The sequence below is a fragment of the Geotrypetes seraphini genome, chromosome 16 (assembly GCF_902459505.1).
Source record: "Geotrypetes seraphini chromosome 16, aGeoSer1.1, whole genome shotgun sequence".
Taxonomy (NCBI): Eukaryota; Metazoa; Chordata; class Amphibia; order Gymnophiona; family Dermophiidae; genus Geotrypetes; species Geotrypetes seraphini.
Window position 1 is genome coordinate 18,918,779 of NC_047099.1, and position 17,276 is coordinate 18,936,054.

At 42.8% G+C, this 17,276-nt stretch overlaps 1 protein-coding gene across 12 annotated transcripts in view; it reads right to left on the bottom strand.

Annotated features, from left to right (window-relative positions):
• LOC117350768 (sodium/hydrogen exchanger 10-like) overlaps positions 1–17,276 on the bottom strand; it is a 753,575-nt gene that overhangs the window by 290,126 nt on the left and 446,173 nt on the right. For 11 of the 12 annotated variants that reach the window (XM_033925346.1, XM_033925353.1, XM_033925347.1 and 8 more), the window contains one exon: positions 1,098–1,247. The exons of the other annotated variant lie outside the window; for it this stretch is intronic. In XM_033925346.1, coding sequence (XP_033781237.1) covers positions 1,098–1,247 — 150 coding nt within the window. The remainder of the gene's footprint in view (positions 1–1,097; positions 1,248–17,276) is intronic. 12 annotated transcript variants of the gene reach the window in all.

Genomic DNA, 17,276 nt, shown 5'->3' on the forward strand with positions numbered 1-17,276 from the left:
GAGTAATACTAGACCAAGGACTAACCATGAAAGACCACATAGACTCCTTAATCAAAAGAGGGTTTTTCACTCTATGGAAACTTAAATCCATTAAGGCGTACTTCCACACTTCAGCTTTCAGAATTCTAGTACAATCCCTAATACTAAACCACCTGGACTATTGCAACATCACCCATCTGACAATCCCCCAGAAGCAAATGCAAAGACTACAACTGATACAAAATGCAGCAGTCAGGATGATTTTCGGGCTGAAGAAGTCCGATCACATAACCCCTTCCTACCGACTCCTGCACTGGATGCCGATGGAGGCGCGCACGAAGTTCAAGCTAGGATGTCTCTGCTTCAAAGTATTAAATGGTCTAGCCCCAAAATACATTACAGACCTCTTCTCATTCCCAACCAACAGACATGAAAGAAAAACACACATGAAATTTGTCTCCCCACCGGCTAGAGGGTGCAAATATAAGAGACACCATCAACAACTGCTATCATATCAAGCAGCCATATGGGGTAAAGACCTAGAAAAACTAATTGCGCACACAAACAACTATGAAGAATTCAGGAAACACCTAAAAACTTACCTATTCTTGAAATACCTAGGTAACGAACCGGAACATCAACCCCCCTCTTAACATCACCACATACCTGAACGTGCAAACTGTTAACCACAACCCCTATTCACTAAATATGAACACTCTATGAACTTAAGGAACATTTCTACTTCTGTGTAAACAACTTGGCACTTCCTGGCCTTGCAACACACAAACTGACGTTAACATTATTAATGTTATCAGATGTACACTGCTATACTCTCTAATTCATTGTACGAGATACACACTGATATACTCTTTAATTCGCTGTACGTAAAGTTTCTCTTGATTGTATTTACAGTTTCTTTGATTGTATTTACAGTTTCTCTTGATTGTATTTACAGTTTATTTTATTGTAAACCGCCTAGAAGTCGCAAGATTGTTGGCGGTATATAAGAATAAAGTTATTATTATTATTATTACACTAGCCATTTTTATATGTAACATCAAGAAGAATTTCTAATAATTGATGTGTTATCGACATGCAGTAGTTTGTGTGTTTCTTACCTGGGAAATAATCTTCTGATCTGATATCTGATCAATTAAGTTCTTTACAAATTCTTCCCCTATGACAAACCCTTTTGTAATCTCATATCCAAAGCTTAAACGTTTGTTTATTTGTTTGTTCAGAATGTATACAAGTTTCGATATCACAATCTGAAAGACACCAGTATTAATTTATTAATTTCTATTTCAAAAGTTAAATAAAATAACTTGATAAACATATAAGGGCCCAATATTCAAAATATTTATGTACCTAACTTTGAAGTCATTTTATTAAGCTCCACTAAAAAAGCAGCCTGTGGTATCTGTAGCAGAGGGCTTTCCTGTGCACTGAGGCCACTTTTAGCATACCTGTAAATGGCCATACAGTGGTACCTTGGTTTGCGAACATAATTAGTTCCAGAAGCATGCTTGTAATCCAAAGCACTTGTATATCAAAGCGAATTTCCCCATAGGAAATAATGGAAACTCCCAAATCCCCAAAATTTTAATAGGAAATATAGTACTGTACGTACTTGAATTGCAAGATCTCACTTGTTTCGAACAGTCACTACACTACGGGTGAATTGGGTGTGATGTTTTTATATTTAATTCTTTTTATTAATTTTTCAAATGACATGTCAAATATTCACTTGTAAAGAAAGTAAGTTAGTAAGGTGAGAACTATATACAATATAAATCATATACAGTCCAATAAAGAAACTAAATACAAGAAAATCTTCTAACCAACTCAACTCAAGATTTCATTAGAGCGAACAAGGAAATATTATTAAAAGAAAAATAGAATGCAGACAAAACTGAGAGATAGGCAGATATATAATTATGGAGCTGTTGTTTTCTCTTTATCCAGTCTAGACGTAGCCAGAAAAGCTGTTAGTTGTTGTGGTTCAAAGAAAACATATTTAAATGAACGGTAGTAAATAATACATTTGCAAGGATGTCTCAAGTAAAAAGTTGCTCCCAGTGATGTGATTCCAGGTTTCAACAACAAAAATTCTCTACGTCGCTTTTGAGTTTCTCTGGAAAGGTCAGGAAACATTTGTATTTTACAACCAAGGAACTCTTTGTGTCTATTTTTAAAGTCTCAATAACCATGTTTTATCAATAGCGAGAGCTACAGTCAAAATCAAAGTGGAAGATACTGCTGTTTCTCTATCTGAAGTTTCTAACAATTCAGAAACATTCAGTAATACTTAATTTGATGCTTTAACTTGCATTTGGGCCCCTTCTATATTTGGCAAGTAGTATACTTGAGCAAATGGTGGTAAGGTTTCTTCTGACACTTCTAATATTTCTATCAAATATCTCCTAAGCATTTCCCTAGGGGTAATCAAAGTCAATCTAGGAAAATTAATTAATCTCAAATTATTATTCCGGGAGTTATTTTCAAGTGTCTCTAATTTTCTTCTTAAATTAATGTTGTCTTTAATTAGGGATTCCTGTACTTGTTTGGTCATTGATATTTCTTGATCAAGTTTTTGAGTCATGGTTTTTGAAACAGTCATATCCGTTGATAGATCTTTCAGCTCTCTAGAGCTGAGTATAGAAATGCTCAATGTCAAAAGAAGAAGAGTTTCCCTGGATAGGTACTGGCTGGAATCTTTCACCTCCGGTAGCTTGTTCTTCCCTGGTTTCTTCTGCAGTTACTCTCTGAATAGAGAGTACTGCTTCTTCAGTCTCCTGTGATGACTCTGCTGCCTCTCGAGGAAGTACTTCCCCCATCTCCGGGGTTTCCTCCACCCCTGGAGAACTGGCTGACCTGGGACACGGAGGTGGAGCTCTCAAGTCGGGGCTTAGAGTGGTTTCCAGCCCTACATACTGCAGTGGTGCTATCTGTGCAAATGTCTAGCATATTTTTCTTTTTAGTGATTAGAATTATGCTTCTTTTTTATGATATAGTAAGATCACAGTAATTGAAATCATGCATTATTATACTTTCACCCAATTATCCAGCTTTCCTAATCTCTGAAAACATTTCTTCATCTGTCTGCTCATTTTGTCTAGGGCAGTGGTTCTTAACTTGGGTTCGACCGAACCCCAGAGGTTCGGTGAATCGGTCTCGCGGGTTCGGCGGAGGTCAAAACACACCTCCGACTCATATAGCGCTTCGGTCACGTTCAATCATCTATCAGTTATTCAGTGATTTTGATCAAGACTGATCATGTACTCGATTTCTTGATCTATCAATCTGTAACTAACGCCTTATATACATCAATCAATTCCTGATCAAAATTTGTGATTTAACTGATAGATGATTGAACGTGACCAAAGCGCTTATGATTCGTGATGATACGCCCCGCTTGTCCATAATTGGCTGCAGGTGATCACGCAACATCGCTTGGCCTATCTGTGCTGCAGGGGATTTGATGCGCACAGTAGTCGAATTGTAACTGTTGTGATGGTACGTCGTGTGATACCTATCTTAATATTTTAAACCCTTACTAACTATGTCGAGCAAAATACGAAAGTGGTCGGACGAATATGTACAATATGGATTCACATGTATAACGGAACGTGATGGGAGTCAGCGTCCTAATTACATGATTTGCAATGCCAAGTTGAGTAATTCTAGTCTAGCTCCAGCAAAACTAAGGGAACACTTCCTTAAGCTGCATGGAGATGGAAAATACAAGAACACAGCGCTCGCTGAATTCAAGGTGAAGAGAGCAAGATTCGATGAAAAGGCTACTCTGCCTGTTCTCGGCTTTGTACCCATCAACAAACCATTCCTCACAGCATCGTACGAAGTTGCTTACCTGATCGCAAAGCAGGGCAAACCACACACCATTGGTGAAACACTCATAAAACCAGCTGTGTTGAAGATGGCGAATATCATGCTGGGAAAAGCGGCTGAAGTTCAGTTATCTGAAATTCCTCTTTCAAATGACATCATCAGCAACAGAATAGAGGACATGAGCAAAGACATCTTGGCTCAAGTAGTTGCAGATCTGATTTCAAGCCCGGCAAAATTCAGCCTTCAACTCGACGAGACCACAGACGTTTCCAATCTAAGCCAGCTTGCAGTATTCGTGCGCTATGTGAAAGATGACGTGATAAAGGAAGATTTCTTATTTTGTAAGCCTCTTACAACAACAACTAAGGCAACTGATGTGAAGAAACTTGTGGATGACTTCTTCAAAGATAACAATCTTTCGTGGGATATGGTTTCTGCAGTTTGTTTGGATGGAGCTCCAGCCATGCTCAGAAGAAAGTCCGGTTTTGGTGCGCTAGTGAATGCTGATGCACCACACATCATTGTTACGCATTGCATTCTGCACAGGCATGCATTGGCAACAAAAACCTTGCCTCCAAAACTGGCACAAGTTTTAAAAATTGTTGTGGAATGCGTGAACTATGTGCGAAATAATGCTCTGAAGCACCGCATCTTCAAGGAGCTGTGTAAAGAAATGGGATCTGAATTCGAGGTACTTCTGTACCATTCTAATGTTCGGTGGTTATCCCGGGGACAGGTGCTGAATCGTGTTTTTGCCATGCGTGTGGAATTAGCTCTGTTTTTGCAAGAGCAGCAACATTGTCATGCAGATTGCTTCAAAAATTCTGAGTTCATTCTCATTTTAGCGTACATGGCTGATATCTTTGCAGCTCTCAATCATCTCAATAAGCAGATGCAGGGTGGTGGAGTCAACATCATCGAAGCGGAAGAAAACTTGAAAGCTTTTCAAAAAAAGCTACCATTATGGAAACGACGAACAGAAAACGATAACTTCGCAAACTTTCCCCTGCTAGACAACTGTGTAAGTAAGATCGAAGATGTATCTGGAATCGGAGACATTTCTGTACCCGCGGAACTGAAGCAAACTATTGCTACGCACTTAGATGAGCTTGCAAAGTCTCTCGACGGATACTTCCCTACAAGAGAGTGGTATCCAGCATGGGTGAGACAGCTGTTCACGTTTAGTGTTGAGACAACAGATGTCAATGATGAATACCTCGATGAAATCATTGAAATTCAGCAGAGCCAGGTTCAACAGCAAGTCTTCAGAACAACAACGCTCTCAACGTTTTGGTGTCAACAATTGGTAACGTATCCTGTTATTGCTAAGAAAGCTCTGGAAATTTTCATACCGTTTGTTACAACATATCTTTGCGAGCAATCCTTTTCCAGGATGCTGTACATAAAAACGAAGAAAAACAGACTTTGTTGCGATAATGACATGAGAGTGGCACTTGCCAAGGTAAAGCCGCGCATTTCTGAACTGGTCTCTGAGAGGCAACAGCAGAAGTCACACTGATTTGCAGTAAATTTCATTATTATGTTATTATTATTCGAAATATAGGAGAACTTTTTTGTTTTCAAAATTGATATTATTTTTTCCCTCATATTTTATTTTTCCAATAAAGAAGGGTTAGGTGAACACGCATATGAAACTGGTGGGGTTCAGTACCTCCAACAAGGTTAAGAACCACTGGTCTAGGGGGACGGTAGTATAATCCTACCTTTATATTCCTTCCCTTCACACATGGAATTTCTATTCATAAGGATTCCACACTGCTATCTATGTCATGCAGAATGTTTATTTTATTTGATTCAATTCCCTCTAATATATAGTGCAACCACCTTTCCAATTGATCTACTCTATCCTTACAAAATAATTTATACCCAGGTAACAGTGTCCCATTGATTGTCCTCCTTCCACCAGGTTTCCTATATCAATCTCATCATTCAGTGCTATATACTCTAACTCTAGATTTTATTTTTTAGGCTTCTAGCATCTTTATATAGACACTTCAAATTGTGTTTTTTCCTTGCAACTACAGGCTGCTGAGAAGACAGGGAAATTTTGAGTCTTATACTCTGCCTTCCTCTTAAACCCACCTGTCCAATGGTGCTACTGTTCCTCACATCTAGGAAACATCTGTGGCAATGCCCAAATGTTCCTTTCATGTACATAAATACTTCTGCATGTAGAACAACATTCCCTAAAGTTGTCCAAGTATGTCTCTCCACATGGAACCAATTTCAGTGTTCTTGAGACAGAATTGGTACTCCTGTGTCTCAGTCACAGGAAAGAGATTTTCAAGGTCCATCACAACCTGTCACTCCCCCTTGTTTCCATGAAAGCATAGAGGACAATAAGGAACAGACTGGAAAGGGAAGTCTACCCCATCCCCCCCCCAGATCCCTCACCATTCATGTGCAAGCACTCATGTGATTTCCTTTTCCTATTGCCAAATAGTGTCTACAGTTGTCAAACACTGCAAGCCCAGTTTGCTGTGAGCATGTACCCCTGGGAGTTTTAAGGGACATTGGGACAAAAATATCCATAGCAAATCAAATGGTTCATTTTTGTTAAAGGGCTAAAGGAACCACAGAAAAACAAAGAACTTAAATCAGCCAAAAAAAACTCTAATAAAATTAAGGAGAGAAATTTAAGAAAAAAATAGAAACTGAAATCAGAATGTTCAGAATATGACATGACAAGTCATGATAGTGCTCACTCTTGCCAAGCCTAAAATGCATACATGAGACTGCATGCCGGCTCATATTTCTGGGAACATTGGCAGCAACTTGCAAAAGTATATGCAGCCACCCAAAGGCACACCTACTTTATCCCACTGCCCAGCCCCATCTAACATAGTAACATAGTAAATGACGGCAGATAAAGCACAGTTACATACTATAACAGGTGTTATCCAGGGACAGCAGGCAGATATTCTCAACATATGGGTGACGTCATCCACAGAGCACCAATGCGGACAGCTTCACAAGCAGACTTTCTTGAAGAACTTTTAGAAAGTTTGCGACTGCCGTACCGCGCAGGCACGAGTGCCTTCCCGCCTGAGGTAGGGAGCGCGTCTCCTCAGCGTCTCCTCAATTTAGATAACTAGCTAAAAAGCCAACCAGGGGAGGTGGGTGGATTGTAAGAATATCTGCCTGCTGTCCCTGGATAACACCTGTTACGGTAAGTAACTGTGCTTTATCCCAGGTCAAGCAGGCAGCATATTCTCAACATATAAATTTTGTAAAACTGCCTGGCCAAAGTGGCCATCCCATCTGGAAAAAGAATCCAGACAATAATGAGAGGTGAATGTATGAATCGAGGACAAAGTAGTAACTTTGCAGATTTCCTCAATAGGAGTAAATCTAAGGAAAACTACAGATGCCACCATGGCTCTAACTTTATGGGCTGTGACTCGACCCTGTAGATGAAGTCCAGCCTGAGCTAGCAGAAACAGATGCAAGCAGCCAACTAGTTGGAGATGGTGCGCTTGGAAACTGGATGTGCCAACTTATTTGGATCAAAGGAGACAAAAAGTTGAGAAGATCTGTGTGGCTTAGTCCTTTGCAAGTAGAAAGCCAAAGCATGCTTACAGTCTAAAGCAGTGGTCTCAAACCCTTTGCAGGGCCACATTTTGGATTTGTAGGTACTTGAATGGCCTCAGAAAAAAATAGTTAATGTCTTATTAAAGAAATGACAATTTTGCATGAGGTAAAACTCTTTATAGTTTATAAATCTTGCCTTTTGGCTAAGTCTTAATAATAATATTCTGATTTATAGCTAAGGAGCCATATGATCAAGAAACTGTTTTATTTTACTTTTGTGATTATGATAAACATACCGAGGGTCTCAAAATAGTACCTGGCGGGCAGCATGTGGTCCCCGGGCCGCGAGTTTGAAAGCACTGGTCTAGAGTATGAAGAGCTGTTTCTCCAGGATGAGAATGAGGCTTTGGAAAAAAAAACACTGAAGAACAATAGATTGATTGAGATGAAATTCTGAAACCACTTTAGGTAAGAATTTAGAATGAGTACGGAGGACCACCTTGTCATGATGGAATACGGTGAAAGGTGGGTCCGCTACTAAAGCAGACGTGAGAGCAATGAGAAAAACCACTTTCCAAGTAAGTAAGATATTTCAGATAAGCCAAAGACCTTGGTTCAAATGGAGGCTTCATCAACTGAGCATGAACCACATTGAGATCCCAAATCACTGGAGGCGGTTTGAGAGGTGGCTTGACCTTTAAAAGTCCTTTCATAAAACTGGAAACCACAAGTGAACAGAGAGGGGTTTCCCTTCTATAGGCTGATGGAAAGCAGCAATTGCACTGAGATGAACTCGAATAGATATGGATTTGAGGCTTGATTGAGATAAATGCAACAGGTAATCCAAAACTGAAGACAAAGAGGTAGATTGAGGCTCCTTGTGATGAATGGTGCACCAAGCAGAAAATCTAGTCCTTTTCTGGTTGTAACATTGTCTAGTGGTCATGTGACCCAGCAGAACCATCATGTGCCTCACAGAGAATGAAGTGAGGGATGATACTTTTTAACAAAGTTGAATGAGAGCATCCTGACACTTTTGAGGAAGGAATGCTCCGAGTTGTATAGTGTCTAGTACAGCTCCTATGAAATGTAGATTCTGAGAGGGCTGTAGTTGAGATTTTGGAAAGTTGACTTCGAACCCTAAACTTTGGATGAACCAAATAATCCGTTGGGTCGCTACAATAATGCCCTGAGATGATGAATCTTTGATGAGCCAATCATCCAGGTACGGAAAGACCTGAAGACCATGACTGCGCAGAGCTGCTGCTACTACCACTAGGCACTTGGTAAAAACCCTAAGAGATGATGCCAGGCCAAAGAGCACAGTTACTTACTGTAACAGGTGTTATCCAGGGACAGCAGGCAGATATTGTAACTGATGGGTGACATCACCGACGGAGCCTCGGTACGGACACTTCAAGAATTTAAAAAGTTCTCAATAGCCCGCACCATGCATGCGCGAGTACCTTCCCGCCCAACGTAGGCACACGGTCCCTCAGTTACGATAAACCAGTTAAGAAGCCAACCTGGGGAGGTGGGTGGGATGTGAGAATATCTACCTACTGTCCCTGGATAACATCTGTTGCGGTAAGTAACTGTGCTTTATCCCAGGACAAGCAGGTAGCATATTCTCACTGATGGGTGACCTCCAAGCTAACAGAGATGGGATGGTGGGAGAGTTGGGCAAAGAAAATATAATTTAAAATACATAGTGGCCAAGTGCCCATCCCGTCTGGAGAAAAATCCAGACAATAGTGAGAAGTGAAGGAATGAACTGAGGACCAGGTGGCAACTGTATAGAGTTCCTCAATAATGTAACTATAAGGAAAACAACAAAAGCTGCCAGAACTTGAACTCAGGGACTGGGACATGATATCTCTGTGCCAGGCCAGGCTGAGTAAAGGAGAACGAGAGGCAGACAATCAGCCAGGTGAAAATCATTCCTATTAATATAGGATATCCAAACTGATTTGAATCAAAAGAAAAGGTTGGAATAAAATCGCTGCGGCTTTGACCGGTGAATCAAGGAGGACAAAAAAAATGCTTATCCAAAGTATACAAAGTAAGAGCTTTTGTAGAAAAAACAAGGTGCAGGAAACAACACAGACAGATGAACTGACTGAGTGAGATGAAAATAGTAGAAGATACTGTGGACATGAACACAGAATCACCTGGGTATGATGAAAGACTGGTAAGGATGAAGCTGCTAGCATAGCAAGAAACTCACCAAACACCCCCCCCCCCCCCCCCGGCAGATGTGAGAGAAATATGGAAAAACCATTTTCCAGGTAATAAACTCAAGTTGAACTGATGCCATTGTTACAAATGGTAACATCAACAAACAGGAAAGAACCACTGGGAGAGTCCAGATGACAGAAGGAGACTGTAGGGAAGAAGAAATTCCATCAGAAACCTGGAAACCCAGTAGAAAAAAACTATAGCCCAAATGACAGGAGAAGGTATGAAGTGTGGTTACACACAGTATAAAACCCCTGCTATGAATCTGGAAACTGGAAACTGATCAAGAGAAAAAATACAAAAGCATTAAAAAGAAGTCTGAGAGATATAGACTCAAGACTAGAATCAAACAAAGAAAAAACACCACCGGCTAGGAAGGTGGAAACAGGCAGATAAAAAAAAGACCCCAGGAATGAAATCGAAACCACTTTTGATATTAACAAGGGTGAATGGCTGGTGTCCTGGAGATATCCAGAAATCAATAAACGGGCTGAGAAAGATGTAAATGGAATGGACGCAGCCCAAGGGAAAAAAACAATGAAGATTGGAATAAATCAATATCCGGAGTCGGAGTAAACCGAGTAGGAAAATTAGAAGAAAATAGGACTCCCTAAAAATTGAGTTGAAGAAGAAGGGAGAACCCATGTTGCCTGGGCCACCATGAAGTAAAGAGCAGCATGGTGGTTACATCTCTCGTGAGCTTGAATAAAAAGCTCAACAGGAGAAGAAGTGGAGGGAATGCATATAAAAATATGCTCGTCCAGTCCAGGAGAAAAATAACTGTTGCCAGACGAAGAAGGAAGAAAAGTCTAGAGATAAAAGATTAAAGAATCCTGCTGAAATTGTCTGCTAGAAAATTCAGCTCCCCAGGAACAGCAGTAAGAGCAGATAGCAAGTTGCCTCTCAAGTCCATAAAAACAGGGCCTCCTGACATAACAGGAGAGAGCCCTAGTCTCCTTGCTCAATTACCTGCAGTGCATAACAACTGAATTAACTGTGCAAGGGAGAAGGACTTGAGGACAGAGTAGATGATGAAAAACCATGAGGGCCTAAAACATCACTTTGAAAAATCAGGAAAAGGATGGGAAATATCCGATGCCTGGCAGTCGAAAGACCCTGAGGTTGCAGATTGCCCATATGAACCCCCCATGCAGAAATAGGATGCATTAAGCATGAGGACCATGCAAGGAGGGAACAAATAAAAAAAGGGGAAACTCTGGAAGACTAGAGGAGAATAAAGATATTCAGACTAGAGAATGACACGGTGACAAAATTCATCACCGTTCCCGTCCCCTAATCCCATATCATTTTCTAGTGTTTATTTCAACCTCGGTCCTTCTACACCAGCATTCTTCAAAGCAAAGCTTGAGGGTCAGTGGTTGTGCCCAATTATACTCTGATTCTTCCCTCTCTCCTTAAAGAATGACATGAAGATAGTTTCCCGCGGTTATCCGCGGGGACGGGAACAGTGATGAATTTTGTCACCATGTCATTCTCTAATTCAGGCTTTGAGAGACAAGTCCTCGCCTGCAGCCACTGAAAAACAAAAAACCACTGAGGAGTACAAGAATGTAGTCCGACCCGTGGAATAACAGAAAACAGGAGAATCCCTGATGCTCAAAAGAACCATCATGTGTCTGGCAGGAAAGATGAAAAAAGAAATAACTGCGAACCCAGACGGATGAAAGATTGAAAACAATCTGAAAGAAGAAACACTCTTAGAACAGTGGAGTCAAGGAGTACCCCAATGAAACACAGATATGAATTCGGGTATGGAAAACTGAAAATCTAAAGAAAATGGGATCGTTGAGAAAAACGTTTGACACATTTCCCAGGAAAAAACAACTGGAGAAAAACTGGATGTTTAAAAAAGAAAAAAACGAGAAGGCCCTGTAATCAAATAGAATTGGCCAGTCCAAGCAGATACCTCCCAAAGAATCTGGGAGCAAATGCCAGTCGAAAGGAAAAAAAAACCTATACTGGTAAGTAGAACGGCTGAGTAGAACTTAAAAGCATAGCTTGAAAGCCGTATAAAGTGGAGCATGTGGTGGCTGCCTGGAAAACCAGGAAGCAGAGCCATGAGGTCTGAGATCCAGAAAAAACACAGGCATCCAGTGTCCTTGAAAATTGATAGAAAGAAGGGATCAGATTCCCTAATTCCAGTAATCGAAGAGAACCTTCCAAGGAGAATTAGCAGGAGAAAACCGGAAGGACTACCTAATATCGCATGTAGATTCTCAAGAGAAAACAGGGTCTAAGAGCAGGGTGAACACATTAAGGGTACAAAACCTGCCATTTGAATAAAACTCAGAGAGCCTAGGCTCATAGGAGTACATGAATTGAAAAGACAGTCTCCGTGAAAGAGAAGACTGCTACACAGATGTGACCAGAGAAACTCACCTGGTCCTTTGTGTGGAGGAAGCAGGACTCAATATACTCCCGGGAACACCAAAAAATGTTCCCCAAATCAGACTGGTGAGTAATGATAAAAACATAGACAATGTACGTATAAGGAGAGAAATTGAAAAGCGGCTACATGGAATGTGTGCACAAATGTACGCCAAGAAAAACCAGTGGAGGAATCTAGTCAGCCCATTTGGCTAACCGGTCCCCAGGTTTGTCCACTCTGCCCAGAAAGACAGAGGCCCACACACTAGCCATGAAAAGGAACTCCACCAGGAAGAAAACAATGACACAAGTTGACTGCTTCAAAAGGCGTGTCAAAAAAGTCCCCGTAGATATCAAGGAAGGGAAGCAAACAAACCTTGAGGAGATAAGTACAATCAAGGAAAAGAAAAACCTTAGGGAAAAAAAAATGACTGTACAAAGTCAACTTCCAAAGGAATGCATTTACAGAAAATTCCCTAATGGATCTGTAAAAAATAGCATGTTATGCAATGCAATATGAATGCTTTTCAAACCCCACTCAAGGGAAAAAAGCAGATGTGATGAAGAAACACCCACCACTTCAGAGAGATATGGGATGTAGTTCCAAAAGACACCCCTATCCTCTCAACCAGTCAATGCCAAGACCATCAAGGAGTCGATGTCAAAGACCGAATACAGCTTGATGACTGCAAAGCCTTCCCATACTGTATCAACACCGACACTGGTTACTGCAACGATAACTGGTCAAAAGCAGAGAAGTCTCAAGTGAAAATGCTATCGGAATCAAAAAACTCAACCGGGTCAGCACTAGAAGAGACGGTGTTGACAGGGCTGACAACCCAAACAACTGGAAACACAGTTGAACATGTCGACGTCGACAAGAAAGTCCAACATCGACCTGGGTGTCGATATGGACGGAGACATCAATCAGAAATGTTGACATTAACATAGTGTCGATAGAGAAGTTGGTGTCAAGCATAGAGGTCAACATGAATTAGAAACGTCGACATCACCGATAGGAACAGTGAAAACATGCCAATGCCGACACAAGTTGTGGACATGAAAGAAAACACTGTTAAAAAGGAAGCACCAGTACCAATGGATACAACGCCAGTACCAAAGTGCAACACTCCATAGATGAAAAAAACGGTATCAAGGCACACATTACCACCGGAGCAGAAGGGAAAGGACACCGGTACCCCTGGTCCATAACCGGTACCGACGGTGTCACTCCGAAGCACAAAGAAAAGGACAGCGGTACTCGCAGCCATGACTGGGGCAAAAAGAAAAGAATACCGGCACCTGTGGGTCATGACCAGTACCATAGATGTCGCTCCAGAATAGAAAGAAAGATCACCGGTACCCTTGGCCCCGACCGGTACCATCGGTGTCGCTCCATGCTTCCAAGATGAGCATGCCCGTATCAAGGCAGTCATCAACAGCGAAGTGGAGCCAGAGATGGGGCTGAAAAAAGGTCGGCAGGACTTGACTCATTGCTATAATGACCAAAGTCGGAAGGATTAGACTCACTGCTACTATGACCTGAAGCCCAAAAAAGAAAGAAGCATCAACTTACCAAAAGTAGAATCGTCCAAGTCGGTGGGAGTGGAGGAGCGGTGCCAGAAGTACACTGGGTACCGAATCACTGATGTTGGCTGGTGTCAGATTCCTGGCAGCACCGACAGGAAACTGATTCCAAAGAATCCACATGAAAATGCGCTGAAGAGGAAAAAAGCAAGGGAAGAAAAAGCCAGCAAGGCCGAGGTTCCGACATTGTTAAAATCACAGAAGGATGTCGGTGAAAACAAGTTCTACAACAAAACAACCGCGTGGAGGAAAATTGGGCAGGAAAAACCTGCATGGAACAAGAGCCATGAAGAGGGGAGAAAACAAAATGGCGATCCATAAGGCCCCACTAGGCCAAACTGACAATGGTAAAGAAAAAAAAAAAACCAACTATAATTGTTCTTTGGGGTTTTTTTGAGGTTTTTTTGTAGATTTAAACTATCAAGAAAAAAAGAAACTGGTTGAAAAGTCAGAAAACCGCAAGAACGGGAAGGCAGCGAAAAGAAAAATTTTCAACAGCCACTGAAAACGCAACTTCTTAGCTCTGCAGAAACTAAGAAACTGAGGGATCGCATGCCTACGTCGGGTGGGAAAGCAATTGCGCATGTGCGGTGGGGCTATCGAGAACTTTTAAAGTTCTTGAAGTGTCCGTACCAGGGCTCCGTCAGTGACGTCACCCATCAGTGAAAATATGCTGCCTGCTTGTCTTGGGATAAGGTAGCACTCTGTACTGATAGTGATGATTTCCCACCCGAAATCTGAGAAACTTGTGAGAGGCTGGATGAATGGGAATGTGAGTGTAAGCTTCTTTGAGATCTAGAGCACTGTTCTTCAACCGCCGGTCCGCGCAGGGCCGGCGAGATCTACGTGGTTCCCCTTTCCCTTCCAGGGCCGGCGTTAGGATCAGCTGCGGTACTTCTACAATGGACGGCAAAAAGAAAAACAGAAGCCATGGGACTTTTCCTCTTGCCTGTATCGCTATAGGCTTTGCCGATCTTGATCCCGCCCCCCCCTCTGAAGTGACTTCCTGTTTTTGAGGGGCAGGATTGAGACTGGCAAGCTTATAGCGAATAGCAATGCAGGCAAGAGGAAAGGTCCCACGGCTTGTCTTTGTTCTAGCCGTCTGATTTAGTGGGACCACAATTGAAGGTAGGATAGGTTTAGCAAGATAGCAATCGAGTGCTGGAAGTTTGGGAGAGACATCCCTAAGCCCCATGGAATGGGTGGCTCCCCTGCCACTGCAGTTCAGCGCTTGTCTGAGGCATCTTTGCATGAGTCCCAGCGAGCAAGGGAGGCAGACAGCAGCATTATTGGGCTTAACTCTGAATGAAGAACAAGCCTTTCAAGTTGCTTCCAGAGTTCTGGGCAAGGGAACTGTAAGTAAACTGATGCGAGTTAAGAACCAGGCTGCTTCCGATTTAGTGTCAGTTATGGTGAGACCAGCCATTGTGACACTGGAGTCACTCTGGGGCCAGCAGCCAAGTGAGGGAATAAGAGATGCTGGATTATGAGGAGAGGGAAAAATGTGATATAAGTGTTGTGGGAAGGGGATGGTAGACCCGTGGGTGGGGGGGAATTGGTGTGACAGAAGAGAGATGGTGGATTCCCTTGGGGGAGGATAGTTATTGCAGGGGGGCAAAGAGACATGGAAAATACTGAACATGAGGGTGAAGTATGAAGACAGAAGTAGGATGTTGGACATGGGTAGAGGGAGTAGGGAGACAGAGGGGATATGCTGGACATGATGAAGGGGGAATAGGGAGACAAGGAGAAGATGCTGAATAAGGAATGGAGGGAGTAGGGTGATGGAAGGTATCTACTGGATTAAGATGGGGAAAAGAGGGGAGGTATTGGAATTGGATGGGGGAAGATGGTGGGTTGGCTGGCTGGCTAAGCAACCGGAAGAAAAAAAGAACACAGGAAGATGCTGGACATGGAGGTTGTAGGGTGAAGGAAAAAAGCAGACTTGACTGAGTAGGAAGATAGGTGGGAGATGCTGGACATGGGGTGGATGCAGTAAGAAGAAAAAGGAGATTCTGGATATTGGAGTAAAAGGTAGAAGACAGGAAGGGGCAGAAGTGGCAGATAGACTGAAGACCTTGGAAAGAAAATTAAGAAAAGATAGAAGAAAGCAGAAACTGGGATAAACATGAGCAAAATGGGCAGATAATAAAGGTAGAAAAAAAAATTTATTTCTACTTTGTAATTAGAATATATCAGATTTGAACTATATATCCTGCTAGAGATATAACCGGAGACTGCAAAGCCAAGGCAGTGCTTCTTTAGCTTCCAGGTGGCTTAGGGTTCTCTCTGACCAGGGGGCACTCCCCTAACACTATTCCTGTCATGTGTGACTGCAGTATTCTGTTAGCATGATATTTCTGTGTAGCATTCTTTAATAACTTGACTTGTTCAGTTTTCTTGATAGTAGAGGGAATATATGTGAAGGGGACGGAAGACAGGGGTTTTGTTGGTCCTTGCTCTGTATATTTGTATTTATAAAATTACAATTGTACAGAATATTGTTTCTTTTTATAGTTTAACTAGTTTTATAGCCTGTTACATTAACGGGTGCTAGAATATATGTGTGTGTGTCTGTCTTTATTTCTTTCTCTCTCTCCTTAGCCGCTTTCTTTCTTTCTGTCTTTCTTTTTCCTTGGCTGTCCATCACAACTCCTTGCCTGCTCCCCCTGTCCATTCTCCCTTCCTTTTACCTCCCCTGTGTCCACCACCACCCCTTCACTGCTCTCCTTATGCAGCAGCAGCCCTTCTCCCTTTGTTTTACCTCCCCCCTGTCCAGCAGCACCTCTTTCCTTCTTCCCCTGTCCAGCAGTAGGCATCCCTTCCTTTTTCTCCCCCCCTCCTCCTTCTTATCCCTATGATACACTTACCTTGCTCTGCCCCTGATCAGAGGTTCCCAACAGCCGCCCAGTTGCACCCATTGGAAAAGTTCCCTCTGCCGCATCCCACACCCCTCCTGACGCAACTCCTGCTGTCTTTCTTTCTGTCTGTCTCTGTCCCTAGCCCCCTTTGTCTGTCTGTCTTTCTGTGTATCTCCCTGCCCTTGTGTCTTTCTTCTTTTCTTGTCTCCCTTCCTCCCTCTGTCTGTCTGTCCGAAGCAGCATTCCCTCCCCCTCCATTTCCCTCCCCCCACACCAGTTCCCTGTGCAGCAGCATTAGCATTTCCTCTACCCCCTTTCCCTTCCTGTGGTCCCGACTACAAACGCGGTCGCGAGTCCTTTGCCGCCCCCCCCTTCCCTTCCCGCGGGCTCGACATCATCAGAGACGTGGCAGAGCAAATCAGGGCCCAAAGCAGCATGTGAATACTGCTGCACACGCTGCTTAAATCGCCAGTCGGGCCCGCGGAAGGGAAGGGGGGGCGGCAAAGGACTCGGGTCCCGGGCAATGGAAAGTTGCTGGGCTCCTCGGTGGGGGCACTGAGCGGCCGAGATCCCTCTCCTCCCAGATCCCCCCCCCCCGGCTAGAGGAACGGAGATCGGCGGCTAGCTGCGGTCCCAGCTTGTGGAGGCGATCGGCAGCTGGTGACGTATAAGCGCGCATGAACACTCCTGCGACCACAGACCTACTGATCACGGAAGCACGCAAATAGGAGTGTGCATGCACGCTAGCCTTTTATTATATAGGATAAATAAGTTCAATATAAAATCATAACTGAGGCTTGTGCAGATGGGATCAGAGGGTTT